The sequence below is a fragment of the Microcaecilia unicolor genome, chromosome 4 (genome assembly GCF_901765095.1).
Source record: "Microcaecilia unicolor chromosome 4, aMicUni1.1, whole genome shotgun sequence".
NCBI classification, from domain to species: domain Eukaryota; kingdom Metazoa; phylum Chordata; class Amphibia; order Gymnophiona; family Siphonopidae; genus Microcaecilia; species Microcaecilia unicolor.
The window spans coordinates 248,781,854-248,798,533 of record NC_044034.1 but is presented as its reverse complement, the minus strand read 5'-3'; the positions used below and the strand labels follow the sequence as shown (position 1 = coordinate 248,798,533).

The 16,680-nt window shown below is 41.2% G+C and overlaps 1 protein-coding gene across 2 annotated transcripts in view; it reads left to right on the top strand.

Annotated features, from left to right (window-relative positions):
* LOC115469099 (uncharacterized protein KIAA1211-like) overlaps positions 1 to 16,680 on the top strand; it is an 87,549-nt gene that overhangs the window by 12,096 nt on the left and 58,773 nt on the right. Inside the window, exons 3-5 of one of the 2 annotated variants that reach the window (XM_030201393.1) lie at positions 852 to 987; positions 4,608 to 4,772; positions 13,334 to 13,402. In XM_030201393.1, the coding sequence (XP_030057253.1) occupies positions 852 to 987; positions 4,608 to 4,772; positions 13,334 to 13,402 (370 nt within the window). The remainder of the gene's footprint in view (positions 1 to 851; positions 988 to 4,607; positions 4,773 to 13,333; positions 13,403 to 16,680) is intronic. The other variant, XM_030201394.1, reaches the window with a different exon arrangement.

The following is a 16,680-nucleotide window of genomic DNA, read 5'->3' as shown; positions in this document are numbered from 1 at the left end:
TTTGTACCAGGGGCAATGGAGGGTTAAGTGACTTGCCCAGAGTCACAGGGAGCTGCAGTGGGAATCGAACAGAGAAATCCACTGCTAATCTTTGAGGATTATAGCACTGGCATCCCTGACGAAGGAGCTGCTGAAACAGGGTGCTCTGTTAGACATTTTGCAAGCAATTAATGGAAGAACACAGAAATTTAAGATAAGTTACGCCTTTACTGCTTTTTGAAAGACTAGTGCTATATAGCTTACTTTATGGATCTTTGGGATTCACTCTTGAATTGAATGACATTCGTATTCTTTAGCACATGGATACGTTGTATTTCTCTGCACTTGTCAGTTACATTGAAAACTTGTTGGTTCAAAGAAACACTAATGATATATCAAATTTAGAAAATACTGATTAAAAAAGTTTGGTGAAGGGAATACTGAGGAGTTTTGTGATGTATAGGGCATTTTTAAGTGAGCCAAATTTATCAGCGTTTTCTCACTAAAATCAAGCTCGGCTGTTGGTTACAGCCTATACTGAACGTTCCTTATTACCTTTCATACATTCTTTGAAAAATGTTCATATTGCATTCACTGCATGTCCCATGGTATCTGCCAAGTTGCAGTTGTTACATATATATTTTTTGCAGGATTGATTTTGTTTTTGGTTCTTGTATAGTATTTCTCTCCTGGGGTTCATATTTTCAGTGTAGTTTCCAAGCAGTAAATCTGTTGAACTGATTATTTCAGTGTTATAAAATGCAGAACATCAAAATGTGTGAAGTTAAACAATGCAGAAAGTAACTTTGCAAAATAAACATTCTAATAGCATTCTGATAAAGTTTGGGATTAACAAATTTTTCTTACTCTAGGTCCCCCAGAGGCATTTTGGGAAACAGAGCTCTGTCACATGACAGCATCTTCATTCCTGAGCCTGTGCAGGAGCCATCATGTCCAGTACGAGTGTTTTCTCAGGAAAATGTTTCAGAAAACATTAGAGCCTTGCAGGTACTCAAATAAAGTGTAACATTTCTGAATAATGGCTGTACTGTTAGTTTTTAGCCGCTGCCCTGATTTTCTCTCCTCTCATGCCATCCTTGATCCGCTTCAATCCGTCTTTCGCCCTCTACATTTGACTGAAACAGCGCTCACTAAAGTCTGTAATGATTTATTCCTTGCCAAATCCAAAGGCCATTACTCCATCCTTATCCTGTTCGATCTATCCGCTGCTTTTGACACTGTCAATCATAGTCTTCTTCTTGCCACACTGTCCTCGTTTGGATTTCACGGCTCTGTTCTTTCCTGGTTCTCCTCTTATCTCTCCCACCGTACCTTCAGAATATATTCTGGTGGATCATCCTCCACCCCTGTCCCACTCTCAGTTGGAGTTCCTCAGGGATCTGTCCTTGGCCCCCTTCTTTTTTCCATTTACACTTCTACCCTGGGCTCTCTGATCTCATCTCACGGTTTCCAGTACCATCTTTATGTCAACGACACTCAGCTCTACCTCTCCACACCTGACATTACTGCTGAAACCCAGGCCAAAGTTTCAGCCTGCTTGACCAACATAGCTGCCTGGATGTCACACTGCCACCTGAAACTGAACATGGCCAAAACTGAGCTTATTGTCTTTCCCCCCAAGCCCACCTCGCCCCTCCCCCCATTCTCTATTTCAGTAGATGGCACCCTCATCCTCCCTGTCTCATCTGCTCGCAACGTAGGAGTCATCTTTGATTCCTTCCTCTCCTTTTCCGCTAACATCCAGCAGAGTGCCAAAACCTGTCGCTTCTTTGTCTACAACATTAGCAACATTCGCCCCTTCCTCTATGAATACGCTACCAGAACCCTTATCCAAACCCTCTGTGTACAGTTCAAACTTCTCTTACTGACCTTTAAATGCATCCATTCTGCAGCCCCCCATTACCTCTCCACTCTTATCTCTCCCTACATTCCTCCCCGTAATCTCCGCTCACTGGACAAATCTCTCTTGTCGTCCCCCTTCTCCTCCACTGCTAATTCCAGGCTTCGTTCCTTTTCCCTCGTGGTACCTTATGCCTGGAATGGACTTCCTGAGCCTGTACGCCTAGCTCCATCTCTACCTGTTTTCAAATCTATGCTGAAAACCCACCTTTTCACCACTGCTTTTGGCTCCTAACCACTACTCAATTCCCCTATCCTTGTTCCTTCTCACCCAGTACTTTCCTCGCCCTTAATTGTCTTGTCTGTCTGTATTTTTAGATTTTAAGCTCTATCGAGCAGGGACTGTCTCTCTGTGTCAGGTGTTCAGCGCTGCGTGCGTCTGGTAGCGCTATACAAATGTTAATAATAATAATAAGGGTCTGTTGCAGCTCTCTGATCTATCTATTGACTTCTTAATCGCTTCATATGCCTTGGTCTAGGACCCAGAGTTTGTTTGCAGTTCTGTTGCTGAAGATGGCTAGGCTGTCTAGCACCAGAAAAGGGATGTTTTTAGCGGTTGGCCTTAGTTTATGGAAGTCCCTGCCATTGGAACAGAAGAGTGAGAAAGACTTGTATTTTAAGAAGAAATTAAAAACCTATTTATGTGAGTTAGCATTTTCCAGTATGAGAGCTGTTTGTGCTGCTGCTATAGATGTTTGGGTCTGGGGACTAGAACAGGGAAGAGGAATATTTTAGGGTGGTTTGGGAGGACTAGGGGTTGTTTGTGTATGGTGTATCTGTCTCAACTATTGATATTTCTTATGTTATGTTTTCTTGAAATCCGAAGGGTGGAATATAAATGGTTTAAATAAATATACAATCAATCTCTCTTCATACTCAGTTTATGAATATGTAGTTTTAATTTTGTTTAATGTGAATGCTTTTGGCGTAGCAGTTTAATCTCGTGAGAATGTACAATGTATGACAGATGAATTGTATCCAAACCTGTTCTTGTGTCTCCATAGCCACAGGGGGGTATAAGGTGACTGCCTGAATTGTGATGCCAGACGTTTGCTGTTGCCTTAAGCAAATTAAGTACATGCTAATTATTTAAATAAGAGGTATAATGAGCATCTAAGCTTGCTTCTCCTTATACAATTTTCTCAAACACGTAGTTGTGAGAAAATTAATGGCAATGGGATAGGGTGGTGGTGGGGAAAGGGTGAGCATGCCAGCCCTCCATCAAAGAGTCACTGTGGTGGTACTTCTTTTTGGCAAACCCTTCTGATACAAAGCAAGGCCATCTAGATGTTGATTTATCTCTTCTTCTAGAACACAGCAAGCTTATGGAGACCACAACATCCTGTGCTACTTCCCCATCACAAATGAGAATGCCAGAACTCCTGGATGCGTCCATGAGCCCCCAATCCCCATGCCTTTCCACGAGCATAAAGAGAGGTGTCTTCCTCCCGTTGTTGTTTCCAAATTATTCTCATCCAAATAGACAACCAGGTTTTAATGTTTTATATAAACAGGGGTACAGGATCTTGCCCTTTGTGTCAGGTGGCAGTGGGCCCCTCCTTTACGGGATGGACCGCTGAGCCACATACCTCCCAGGAAAGGACAACTGTCTGGCAAACAGACTGAGCAGGGTTTTGTAACTGCACAAGTGGTCTCTCAATATGGGTGTAGCCCACAAGATCATCTGAGAGTGGGGTACTCCCTCGGTGGATGTTTTGCCACTCAACAACAAGGTCCCCCAGTTTTGCTCCAGGCTCAGATCACATAGCATACTAGTGTCAGATGCCATTCTCCTACATTGGGGAGAGGGTATTCTGTATGTGTATCCTCTAATACCTCTCGTAGAGAAGACTTTGCTGAAACTCAAGCAAGACCTAACTGTGCATTACTGGCCGAGGCAGATCTGGTTCCCCGCTTCTTCTAAGGTTATCCTCCGAAGATCCGTTGAGATTGCACTATTTTCCCATACAGAATGAGGGGTCTCTTCTACATCTCATCCTTCAGTCTGAGTCTGTGTTGGGAGCTTACTTCTAATTAACTTGTGTTTTAAGTTGGGTGGCTGTCGGAAGGCCAGCACTGGTGGGGATGGGAATATCTCTTTTAGTAATTCATCCTCCTGGGGTAGAGGCTGCAGATCTTTTATGATTTTTCTTAATTTTTCCAGCTCTGGGTTGTATGTCACTATAAAGGAGATTCTGTCTGTGGCTTTTTTTTCTTTGTACTGTAGCAGATTTTCCCTGGGTGTTTTGAGGGAGGAGGCAATATTCTTGGAGATTATTTTGGGGTTGTAGCCTTTCTGTTTGAAGGATGCAGTCAGGGTTTCAAGCTGTCTGTCTCTGTCCCCTGGGTCAGAGCAGATACGGTGGTATCTTGTGGCTTGGCTGTAAATAATGGATCTTTTTGTATGTGTAGGGTGGAAGCTGGAGTTGTGGAGGTAGCTGCATTTGTCTGTGGGTTTCTTGTATATGGAAAACAAACCAAAACTGTTTTGTTTGTGCACATTTCCATTTCTAATAAACAGATTGCCACAAAAGATGATGCTTGTTCTTGTATGAAACGTGATTTCCAGAAAGAACAAGAAGAGATCTATGCTGTTCAGTGCATCATATATTAAACTAGACCTTGCTGTTAAAATAAAAGGCTTTTTAAAATTGTTCTGGCCTGACTACATAATAAGATCATGATCTTACTTTCCTTTTACACCGCAGTTAAAAATTCAGCACAAGATAAAATTAGTTTCTCCTGCTTCATTTGTAATCCCTGCCAAGCGGATGGATGATGCTGGCACCAGCTCGGAGGATGATGGATTACCCAGGAGTCCTCTAGAAATATCATTACTGCATGAAACAATGAGTTGCAATACCACATCAAAGGTAAATATTTCTCAGTATACCTATCTCTAGGTTGGTTTAGAAGTGTGGTTTCTAAATCCAGCCTTTGAGAACCAATAGTCCTGGCTTTGGATGGTAACCAAACATGCAAATTAACCAGGTTGTTATGGCAAATGTATGCACCTCAGGAATGTAGTACTTGAGAGTGTCAGGGGCTGTATTTAGGAAAATTGGTTTAGAATGACTACTACAAAATATATATATATTTTTTTCTTTTTTTAATATTAAAAAGGAAATATTTAGCAGAAGGATTGTAGGCTTAAGATGAACAGGAAAGAGCTGTAATTGTACTGAATGTGAAGAGTTGGTTGTCATAGTAACATTCAAAGCTGAGCTGTTGACTATTGAGTTGACCATGCTATAGTCCATTTTAGAGCAGTAGTCAATGAGCAGCAGTCAAATGATACAAAGATAACTTTTATAAAGCTTTTTTATATGTAAAGTGTGTTATACGCTTGTGGGAAATGGCTATTATAGAATTGTGTGGGTGAATACAAGTACATTATTGACAAGAGCAAACATAGGGCTCCTTTACCTAAGTCACGGTAGTGATTCCCGCACAGCAAATGCGACAAAGCCCATAGGAATTGAATGGGTTTTGTCGCATTAGAGTGGATGTAAATTTGTGCAAGACCATTTGTACACTGCTGGGAATAGTTTTACCAGCCTATTGTATACAAACACACCGAGGCATATTTTCAAAGCACTTAGACTTACAAAGTTCTATAGTAACCTAGCTGGTTAGTGCTTTGATGGTCAGAGGGGATATTGAGCGGCTCTATACAGTTATGTGCTGCTGAATATCTAGACATTGCCAGCTCCGCAGAGTTTAACCCTTTCGAATATCAACCTCATTGTGAACCATGTAAAGATTGTGTCAACTTCCGTTCACTTGTGGATTCATGAAAACTTACAGTTTGACTAGGGGTGCTTAAACCTTTGTACAAAACTGTATTTAACTGCCAACTTCCATTCACTACTAGAGGTCACAGTTCAGACTGGAACATGAACCAACATTTCTTTCCTCTGGGACCAGGGTCAGCTCAAGGGTGATGCGCTCTGAGCCAACTTTTGCTTTTCAACCACTATCCTGGGGCCAGTCTTGTGGTATGAGCCAAGCAGATGTCATGGCTCATACAGCAAGAATGGGCTCCTTATGAGGAGGATCAAGTTAAAATCTGGATTGGGTGATGGAGGGAGAGAGGTGTCAGTGACCCCTCATATCACCACCACCTCTCTAGCCTCACTTTTTTCATCTTCAGTCCTTTCTGCCTGGCTCCTACACACACACAGCCATCCTTTTCCATGCCCCTATCCCAGCCAGCTTGCAACCCTGTCCTCATGTCAGTCATTTACTAACCAACTACCGCCATTATATACAAACCTCTCCCCTGCATTTTCATTAGTTGTATCTGAAAACCTGACTTGGCTGGTGGTCCCTCAGGATAGGTTTGAACCACTGCTTTACACAAGTTCTAAGTCGTTAAAGACCCTTGTTTCTGGAGTAAGTTCAAGATTAGGAGCTAAGTCCCTGGCATGACCTGAGCAAGCCAAAAAACAACAAGGCAAACGATCTGCAAAATCCAATATGGGAAAGAAAGCCAGCAGATCAATATCACAACAAAAAGATTTTATTGAAGATACTGTGTATGAACAAATCGCCCATAAGAAAGCAAAATAATGAACATTAGACTAGATCAAGGATCAGATTCTGAACCCAATCCTCTGGATATACCTACCCAGTCAGATTTTCAGGATACCCATAATGAATATGCATGAGATACATAGGAGTGGCCTAGTGGTTAGAGCACCCTTCTTGACATCCAGAGGTGGCCGCGGTTCAAATCTCACTGCTGCTCCTTGTGGTCTTAGGCAAGTCACTTAGCTTTCTTTTGCCTCAGGTACAAAATTAGATTGTTAGCCCTGCAAGGAGAAATACTCAGTGTACCTGAATGTAACTTACCTTGAGCTACTACTGAAAAAGGAGTGAGCAAAATCCAAATAAATAAATACAGTGGAGTTAGTGCATTCAAATGATCTCATTCATATTCATTGTGGTTATCCTGAAAATCCCACTGGCTAGGTGTGTCCTGAGGACTGGGTTGAGAATCCCTGAGCTAAAACAAAGATCCATTGAGTCCAGTAATATCTTAGACAAAACAACCAGTCCAGTTCACAAGTACTCAGCAGAATCACAAATAGTATATATTTTGCCTTCCTGCTCATACACAAAATAAGTGGAAGCTTTCCCAAATCTCACAGACTCATTTTTTTCATATGGCCTTTTGGACATACTAACCAGCGAGCTATGACCTGGGACTGCAAGAACCAGGCAGCTTGACCTTGACCCCTGATTATTCCCCTTTTTCCCTTTCTTCTTCCTCCTCTTATAATGATTGATACTTCTCTGTCTATTATGGTGCTCCTTTCTGATTTCTGACACTGTTGTTTTAGCGGTATATCAAGTTTTTTTATAAACTGTAAACTGTTAATAATGATTTATGTAATTTGCCTCCCAAAGCCTGTCTACACTCTTCATAAACAGCTGTGCTAACTGCCTGATGACATCTTTTGGCAACAAATTCCACATCTTAATTGCATTTTGAGTGAGAAAATACTTTATCCAATTTGTTTGTAAAGTGCTACCACTGTTCCCTATTTACCCATTTCACCCCACTTTTGATTTTATAGTTTCTATCATATCTCCTCTTTGCCATCCATTCTTTCATTCTATTTAGTTTTATGACTGGGGCAACCCACATTGAGCTGAGGATTTTAATGTATTGCCTACAAAGATTCCAAGATCTTTTTCTGGATGACAACTGTTAATATGGAACCTACCACTGCTGAATTTGGAGATTTTAGTAAAAATATATATAAGGATGCCAGAGATACTACTACTACTACTACTACTACTACTAATCATTTCTATAGTGCTACTAGACGTACGCAGCGCTGTACACTTGAACATGAAGAGACAGTCCCTGCTCGACAGAGCTTACAATCTAATTAGGACAGACAAACAAGAGCTAAGGGAATATTAAAGTGAGGATTTATTTCTTTATTTAACACATTTATACCCCACATTTTCCCACTAGTTGCAGGCTCAATGTGGCTTACACAATAACTTGGGTAGGCTACAATTCAGTATAATATCATTAAACAATGTCATAGTAAAAAATTAATCGTAAACGTACCGTCTAAAACAACAAAGATAATAAAAGATAATGGAAAAACATTAGGGTCCATAAATTTTGCTGAACAGATAAGAAATAAACTAAGTAACATCTGGATGGTATGCCTTCTTGAACAGAGTGGTCTTCAATAATTTCGTGAAGTTTAGATGATTCTAAGTTGATTTTAGGAGTTTAGGCAGTGCATTCCATAGCTGAGTTCCTATGAAGGAGAAGCTTGATGCGTAGGTAGATTTGTATTTGAGGCCTTTGCAATCTGAATAATGTAAAATTAAATTGGATCGAGAAAGACTGGAACTATTTCTGGGTGGGAGATCTATTAGATTTAACATGTATCTAGGAACTTCACCATAAATGATCGTATGAATCAAGGTGCAAACTTTAAAGGCAATACGTTACTTGATGGGAAGCCAATGTAATTTTTTTCGAAGGGGCTTGGCAGATTCGAATTTAGATTTTCCAAAGATCAGTCTCGCTGCTGTATTCTGTGCGGTCTGAAGTTTCTTGATTAGTTGTTCTTTGCAGCCTGCATAGATGCTGTTGCAGTAATCTAAATGGCTTAGTACCACTGATTGTATTAGGTTGCGGAAAACATCTTGAGGAAAGAGGTTTTATACGCTTAAGTTTCCACATTGAGTAAAACGTTTTCTTTGTGGTGCAATTTACTTGGGATGATAAAATAAGGGTTCTGAACAAGTGAATAAGGGTTAGGAGTTAAAAGCAGCATCAAAAAGGTGGGCTTTTAGCTTAGATTTGAAGACGGCCAGAGATGGAGCTTGACGTACCGGCTCAGGAAGTCTATTCCAGGCATATGGTGCAGCAAGATAAAAGGAACGGAGTCTGGAGTTAGCGGTGGAGGAGAAGGGTGCAGATAAGAAAGATTTACCCAGTGAACGGAGTTCCTGAGGAGGAATGTAGGGAGAGATGAGAGTGGAGAGGTACTGAGGAGCTGCAGAGTGAATGCACATAGGTCAATAAGAGGAGTTTGAATTGTATGCGGAAATGGATAGGAAGCCAGTGAAGTGACTTGAGGAGAGGGCTAATATGAGCATAACGACACTGGTGGAATATTAGTCGTGTAGCAGAATTTTGAACAGGTTGAAGAGGAGAGAGATGGCTAAGTGGGAGACCTGTGAGAAGCAAGTTGAAATATGAGAGGTGATAAGAGTGTGGATGATGGTTCTGGTAGTGTGCTCAGAAAGGAAAGGGCGAATTTTGGTGAAAATAATTGATAAAATTGGTGATAAAATTGGTGACTTTGGTCCTGGGGAACTGAGTTCGATTCCCGGCACAGGCAGCTCCTTGTGACTCTGGGCAAGTCACTTAACCCTCCATTGCCCGCCGCATTGAGCCTGCCATGAGTGGGAAAGCGCGGGGTACAAATGTAACAAAGAAAAAAATAGAGAGAAATGACAGGTTTTAGCAGTCTGCTGAATATGTGCAGAGAAGGAGAGGGAGGAGTCGAAGATGACCCCAAGGCTACGAGCTGATGAGACAGGAAGGATGAGAGTGTTATCCACAGAAACAGAGAATGGGGGAAGAAGAGAGGTTGGTTTAGGGGGAAAGATAAGAAGCTCAGTCTTGGTCATGTTTAGTTTCAAATGGCGCTGAGACGTCCAGGTAGCAATGTCAGACAGGCAGGCTGATACTTTGGCCTGGATTTCGGCTGAGATTTCTGGTGTGGAGAGGTAGATCTGGGAGTCATCAGTGTAAAGATGATACTGAAAACCATGGGATGAGATCAGAGTACCAAGGGAAGAAGTATAGATGGAGAAAAGAAGAGGTCCCAGGACAGATCCCTGAGGTACACCAACTGACAGTGGAATAGAAGTAGAGGAGGATCCACTAGAGTATACACTAAAGGTATGCTGGGAGAGATAAGAAGGAAACCAGGAAAGAATAGAGCCCTGAAATCCAAGTGAGGACAGCGTATCAAGGAGGCTGTGATCAACAGTGTCAGAAGCAGCAGATAAGATCGAGAAGGATGAGGCTATAATAGAGACCTTTGGATCTGGCCAGGAACAGATCATTGGAGACTTTAGCAAGCGCTGTTTCAGTTGAATGAAGGGGGCGAAAGCCAGATTGATGTAGATCAAGAATAGCTTGAGATGAAAGAAAGTCAAGGCAATGGCGGTGAATAGCACGTTCAAGTATCTTGGATAGGAAAGGGAGGAGGGAGATGGGGCAATATTTGGAAGGACAGGTAGGGTCCAATGAAGGTTTTTTAAGGAGTGGTGTGACTACGGCATGTTTGAAGGCATCAGGAACAGTCGCAATGGAAAGTGAAAGATTGAGGATATGACAGGTAAAAGGGGTGATGGTAGGAGAGAGAGTTTTAAGTAGATGGGTGGGAATAGGATCAGAGGAACAGGTAGTTAGTTTTGAGGAGGAAAGAAGATGTGTAGTTTTCTCTTCAGTGATTTCAGAAAAGGAAGAAAAGGAGGCAGGAGTTGGAGGGTTGAGAGAATGGACTAAGGGAAGGAGAGGTGGAGGTGACCTGGTTGAGAATTCAAGTTTAATCTTGTGAACCTTATCATGAAAGTACTCAGCCAGAGTCTGGGGGCAAAGTGAAGGGGGAGTTGGAGGTGAAGGCACTTTGAGGAGAGAGTTCAGTGTGGCAAAGAGACGTCGAGGATGGGGACAGAGCCACAGGGACGGGGACAAACTTTGTCCCTGTGTCATTTTCTAGTTGAAAGGGTAGAGGGTGGTGGTGAGAGGGTTATTGTAGCTGCTCATTGTTGTTATTGTTTTCTATTTGTAATTTATACACAACAGTTGCACAGCATATTGTTCCTTTTTATACTTTTAATAAAATGATTTAATATAAAATCATGTGTTCAAGGCTTCTGTAGATGAGGACAGAGCCCACGGGGACGGGGTGGGGATGAAGACAGGGCCTGCGGGAATGGGATGGGGACAAACTTTGTCCCCGTGTCATTCTCTAATGCAAGATAAGCAAATAACAAACCCATAAAAGCACTTTCAGATCTAGCAATGTGCAATATCTAACAGGGCTCTGGGGAGAGAGGTACATTTATGCTTATTTTGTGGACTTGCCCCAAAATGTTGCAGTTATGAACCAAAGTGATGCCAAAAATATGTCTTGTAGGCTTATTAAAAATAGGGGGAGGGATAAAATGGAAGACGAGGCTTTTGAGAAAGGTTCTTGCAATAGCGTGTTGTGAAATTGTAGCAAAATGTTTACTTTTGTGTTTTAAATGTGTTTGGATGTTATTAATATGTTCAGTTATTGCTTATTTTTGTGTGTCATAGATTTTGTTTTATGCTTTATGCTTGTTTTATTGTAATCTGCCAAAGGTGATAGATTGGCGGAATAAATATTTTTTTAATAAATAGCGAGAAGGTCCTACACTTCAAGATTGGAAAGAGAGATTGATTGTGTTAGGAGCATTAAACAAACTCACAGATAAGCATAAAGGGAAGTGAGATGAGACCAAGTGATAGAGGATGGAACAGCAGAGTGGTAACGTCAAGGTGGCTACAGGATCTAGGGGGGGATAATGTGGAGGGGGGAGAAGGGTGAAGACATTTTGGTCATAATGGAGGCAAGAATAGGCACACTGAAAAAAACAATGGGGTTCCTCTGATGAAATGTCAAATATTGAATTATATGGACATATATGAATTATATGGACAATTATACGGATATATTGAATTATATATCATTCAGTGTAAAAAATGTAACGAAGGATGCTATATTGGAGAAACAGGCCAGATGCTTAAGACAAGATTCAATTTACATAGACATCACATGAACAATACAGCCAGTAGGGCCCCCACCCTGGTGGGACAGCACTTCACAGAACCAGGACACTGTACCAGTGATTTCACAGTGAAAATACTGAAAGGTAACTTTAAAACCATACAAGAACGTAAGACCTTTGAAGTCAGAATGATTGAATATTTTAACACCCAACAGAAAGGACTTAACGAGGATCTGGGGTTCCTAGCCCATTATAAACCATAAAGCTGTATGTCTCTGTTGATCACCCTCCCCTCACCTACCCACACCCATCCTGTTAGAATATCAATGATATGCTTTGATGTCCCCATGCATACCTCCTACCTACCCACCCCCATCCTCCCACCCTGTCAGACTGTCATAGTAATGCTTGAATGTTTTCACTTATATACACTGTCAACTAGCACATTTGCTTATTTCTGATCTGACGAAGAAGGGCAACCTTCGAAAGCTAATCAAGAAATGTATTAAGTTATGTCCAATAAAAAAGGTATCATCTTATTTTCTTTTCCATGTTTTATTTTGTTTGATTTCTATTGATAACCTATGGACATTCAGAAAGGGGGAGGCAAAAAGGCTAGAAGAATTAAAATCAAAATGGCTGTGAAAATATATTTTATGAGTTGTCAAATAATGATGTTTGCACATGTGTTTCAAAATGTAATAAACATTCTTAAGTATTAAAAAGAAAAATATCATATGGTCAAGAAGTATCCCATAAACAATATGTAGATGAGACCAAATAGGCCCTCCAAATGAAATGAGTCAGTGTTCCATTAGTTGTGATTCTAACATCAGCACACCTATGGCACAGTACGTTTCCCATGTGGGACACCCAATCAGTGTTAGTTCTTAAAGGCAGCTTTCTAAGCCTTCAGAAGGGATGGCATGGGAATTGTGATATATTCCTTAATAAGAATCTAATGTCTTGTTTATTTTATTACATATGTGAATATTTAAAACTACCTATTTGCAGTGGTGCTAACTATAAATCTCTCTTCACAACTATACATTTTATCCAGCAATTTTAACCTGTTCTTTTTGGTTTATAACTTGGTTGGAACTAGAGCTTGAATCTGGCACTATGAGCCCTCATTTGCAGTTTCCCTGACATTCTGTCCCTGTTTTATATTGTCTCCCATCTTACTTTGTGTTCAAGGGCCATGGACAATTCATTAGTGCTCCTTCCGGAACCCTGCAATCATGGTTCTTTAGTTCAGCCTGTAGGTCTCAACATTGTCCAATGACTGTGACTTCCTCCTACCAAGTAGCTGGGAATGCTGCCTCTTCGGCAGACCTGGAAGACCCAAATGGGGACCATCCCAGGACCACTTTCATAACAATTTATGCTGACTTAAAAGTGTATATATCTGAACACATTTTTTCAATCCTTCTAAAATTATAAGAACTTGCAATTTTTTTAAGATTATCTAAATTATCATTCTATTCTTGCATCTCTTAAATGATATATTTTAAAGTTGTCTATATCACTCTGGGAATAGTCTACATTATTTTGAGTGGTGATGATTCTGTACATGTTTGTTGTCCATTCTGTTACTGAATTGTTTCCTCATTTCATTCCACAGCTCTCTGACTCTTACCAGCATCTTAGCTCTTCAAGTTTAGCTGGAACAGGCAGTGAAGAGGAAGAACAGGTAACTTCAGCTATACCTATTTATAAAATTCCCATCTATCTACAAATCTAGGTGGCACACAATTTTGATATGCATAATTTCTTCAAATAATACATACATTTGTCAGCTAGACAAAAAATACAATCACAAAATAAAACATTTTTAAACACTGCTGAGTGAGAGGAAGTGACGTCAGCTTCCTGTTTGGATGCCTGATTTTGGGCTCCTGACTCCTCTCCCTAAAAAAGTTAAAATCGCTTGTCATTAGGGGAAAATAAAGCACCTTCCATCTACATCTGGTGTCATTAATCCTCTATAATGCCCAAAAATCTAAACCAGTAGATTTTAAAGAAGCATTGAGACAGTTCTAGCGGACTGGTCATGATGGTGCTCAGCGACAGACTTTGTGGCATAACTCCCAAACAGAAGCCCAGAGCAGCAACTTACCCAGCAACTCTGAAGATAACAGAGATTTGGAGCAGGTTAATTTGAGGAGCCTCAGTCAGGATGTAAAACGCTGTTTCCAGGGCCTGAGGTCAGAGCGCAAAGGAGAATTGGCAACCCGTATTTACACCCTCCTTAGAGATACGAGAGACCTCAGGTCAAGATTTGAGGATATGGAGGCCCAGTTTGAAGTGTAAGGTGAAGCGGTTTGGATCTTCAAGCCAAATATTCAACATTGAAGTCAAGCTATGAAGATGTACAGTACAAACTGGATGATGTAGAAAATAGAGAAAGGGAGATCCAAGATGGCGTCTAGTTGAACGGACGTGCGCCGAGCTCTCTCCTTTCTCCATTGAAACTTGCACACGGAGATTCGCTTACCGCTATGGGGAAGCGAAAGGGTAAACCCAGTGCACTTGTCTCCGCGCGCAGGGTGGAACCAGCTCCGTTGCGGCAGATGACTCTGGCAGAAGTGGGATTGCTGACGACGGGAGCTGGCGGTTTCGCTACGGGTGGTCCGGATAATCTTACTGATCTGAGCGCCGAGGGAGCCTCGTTGAGCACTCCCCCCAATGGCTGTACCCCCAAGGCTAGGAGAGAAGCAGGATTCAGCGGTGGAACGGAGCGAGGTATCTGGAAGTCGGTCCCCTGCGCTTGTTTGCGGAGACCCCACTGCTTCCTCAATGCCAGAAGGACCACCGATGCAGGCGAGCGTACTGCCTGCAGTGAATCTGAGCGTGTCCTCTGTCGTGCTGGGAGATTTGAAAAGACCTACAGCTATCACCCTAGAAGTTTTATGGGAAGCGATACAAGGCCTAAATTCCAACGTACAACAGATTGCCCGAATCCTAACGGGAGAACTGGCAGAGGTAAAGCAAACTCAAAAAGATATTTCTCTTAAAGTTGCAGAGCATACAATTAAAATGAATGTTTTGGACAATGACTTTAAAGTAGTGAAATCTTCAACAGAAATGCTGATGAAAAGTTTCAACTTTCAGCAGCGTAAAATAGATTTCCCTGAAAACCAAATTCGCATAAATAATTTACGTTTTCTTAACTTTCCCAAATCTCCACTCATCCCAGCACTGGAAATGTTGAGGAAATATGTGCATGAGATATTGGGTGTCCCCTCTGAGGGATTCCCTCCTATTATTAGAGTACAATATATTTCTGGTGCAAGAACGGGTGATATTCCTCAAAATCTTCAAGCTGCTACAAATTTAACTGACTTCCTAGAAAGTTCTATGGAGGTCATAACTGAGAGAACCACACTGCTTGCTACATTTGCTCTGCAAACAGATCGTAATAACATCTTGAGACTTTATTTTCACCATATGAACTCCACCTTTCTTGGGTCAAAAATACAGATTTTTCCAGACTTTTCCAAGGATACCCAGAGAAGAAGAGAGGTTTTCCTGTTACTAAAAGAAAGAGTTCTCCGCTTAGGTGGAACCTTTCAATTGAGGTTTCGCTGTAAATGTCTTATCACTATTGATTCTATATCATATATTTTCTTTGACCCAGAAAAACTACAAGAATTTATTACCTCTAAAGAATAATGTTGTAATAGGCATTGTATTAGGCGCTATTCGGTTGCGATTTTCCGTCATCTCTGTTCACTTAAACTGATTGTTTTTTTGATTTTAGTTATTTTCCTAGATCTTGGATCATAATTTGTGGTCAATATAATGTTGGAAAATTTCCGCTTTGAATTGAATTTCCTTTATTTTTATCTTGATTGATTTATGTTGTATTGCATAAATGTAAATTTGAATAAAGTATAAATAAAAAAAAAAAGAAAATAGAGAAAGCTGGAACAACTTGAATTTCCGCGGTGTCCCAGAGAGCAGTATTCAAGAAAATGTGGGAGTGGTGATCCAGACCTTGTGCCATCAATTGGCCTTACTGAAGCTGCATCTGCAGTTGAGCTAGAGAGGGCACACACAGCCGTGTGCTCTGCCTCAGATGGCCGCCTGAAGGACATAGTGATGTGCTTTTAAGTGGTATTTTGACAAGTTTCAAGTTTATTAGGATTTACTAGTCTGCCAGTTGGGAATACCATCTAGGTGGCTTACAATTACATAAATATATAGTGGAAAGAGACAAAAGGAGTGAGTGCATATAGACAATCATAGAAAGTGAGGGAAGGCGGGAGGAACTCCATATACAGTGGGGGAAATAAGTATTTGATCCCTTGCTGATTTTGTAAGTTTGCCCACTGACAAAGACATGAGCAGCCCATAATTGAAGGGTAGGTTATTGGTAACAGTGAGAGATAGCACATCACAAATTAAATCCGGAAAATCACATTGTGGAAAGTATATGAATTTATTTGCATTCTGCAGAGGGAAATAAGTATTTAATCCCTCTGGCAAACAAGACCTAATACTTGGTGGCAAAACCCTTGTTGGCAAGCACAGCGGTCAGACGTCTTCTGTAGTTGATGATGAGGTTTGCACACATGTCAGGAGGAATTTTGGTCCACTCCTCTTTGCAGATCATCTCTAAATCATTAAGAGTTCTGGGCTGTCGCTTGGCAACTCGCAGCTTCAGCTCCCTCCATAAGTTTTCAATGGGATTAAGGTCTGGTGACTGGCTAGGCCACTCCATGACCCTAATGTGCTTCTTCCTGAGCCACTCCTTTGTTGCCTTGGCTGTATGTTTTGGGTCATTGTCGTGCTGGAAGACCCAGCCACGACCCATTTTTAAGGCCCTGGCGGAGGGAAGGAGGTTGTCACTCAGAATTGTACGGTACATGGTGTTGGAATGTAATTGTATTTTACATGCATTGCCTGTCACCTATTATTTCTCTGTGATTACTCTGTGACCTCTGATGTGAATTACTTAGAGAGGTC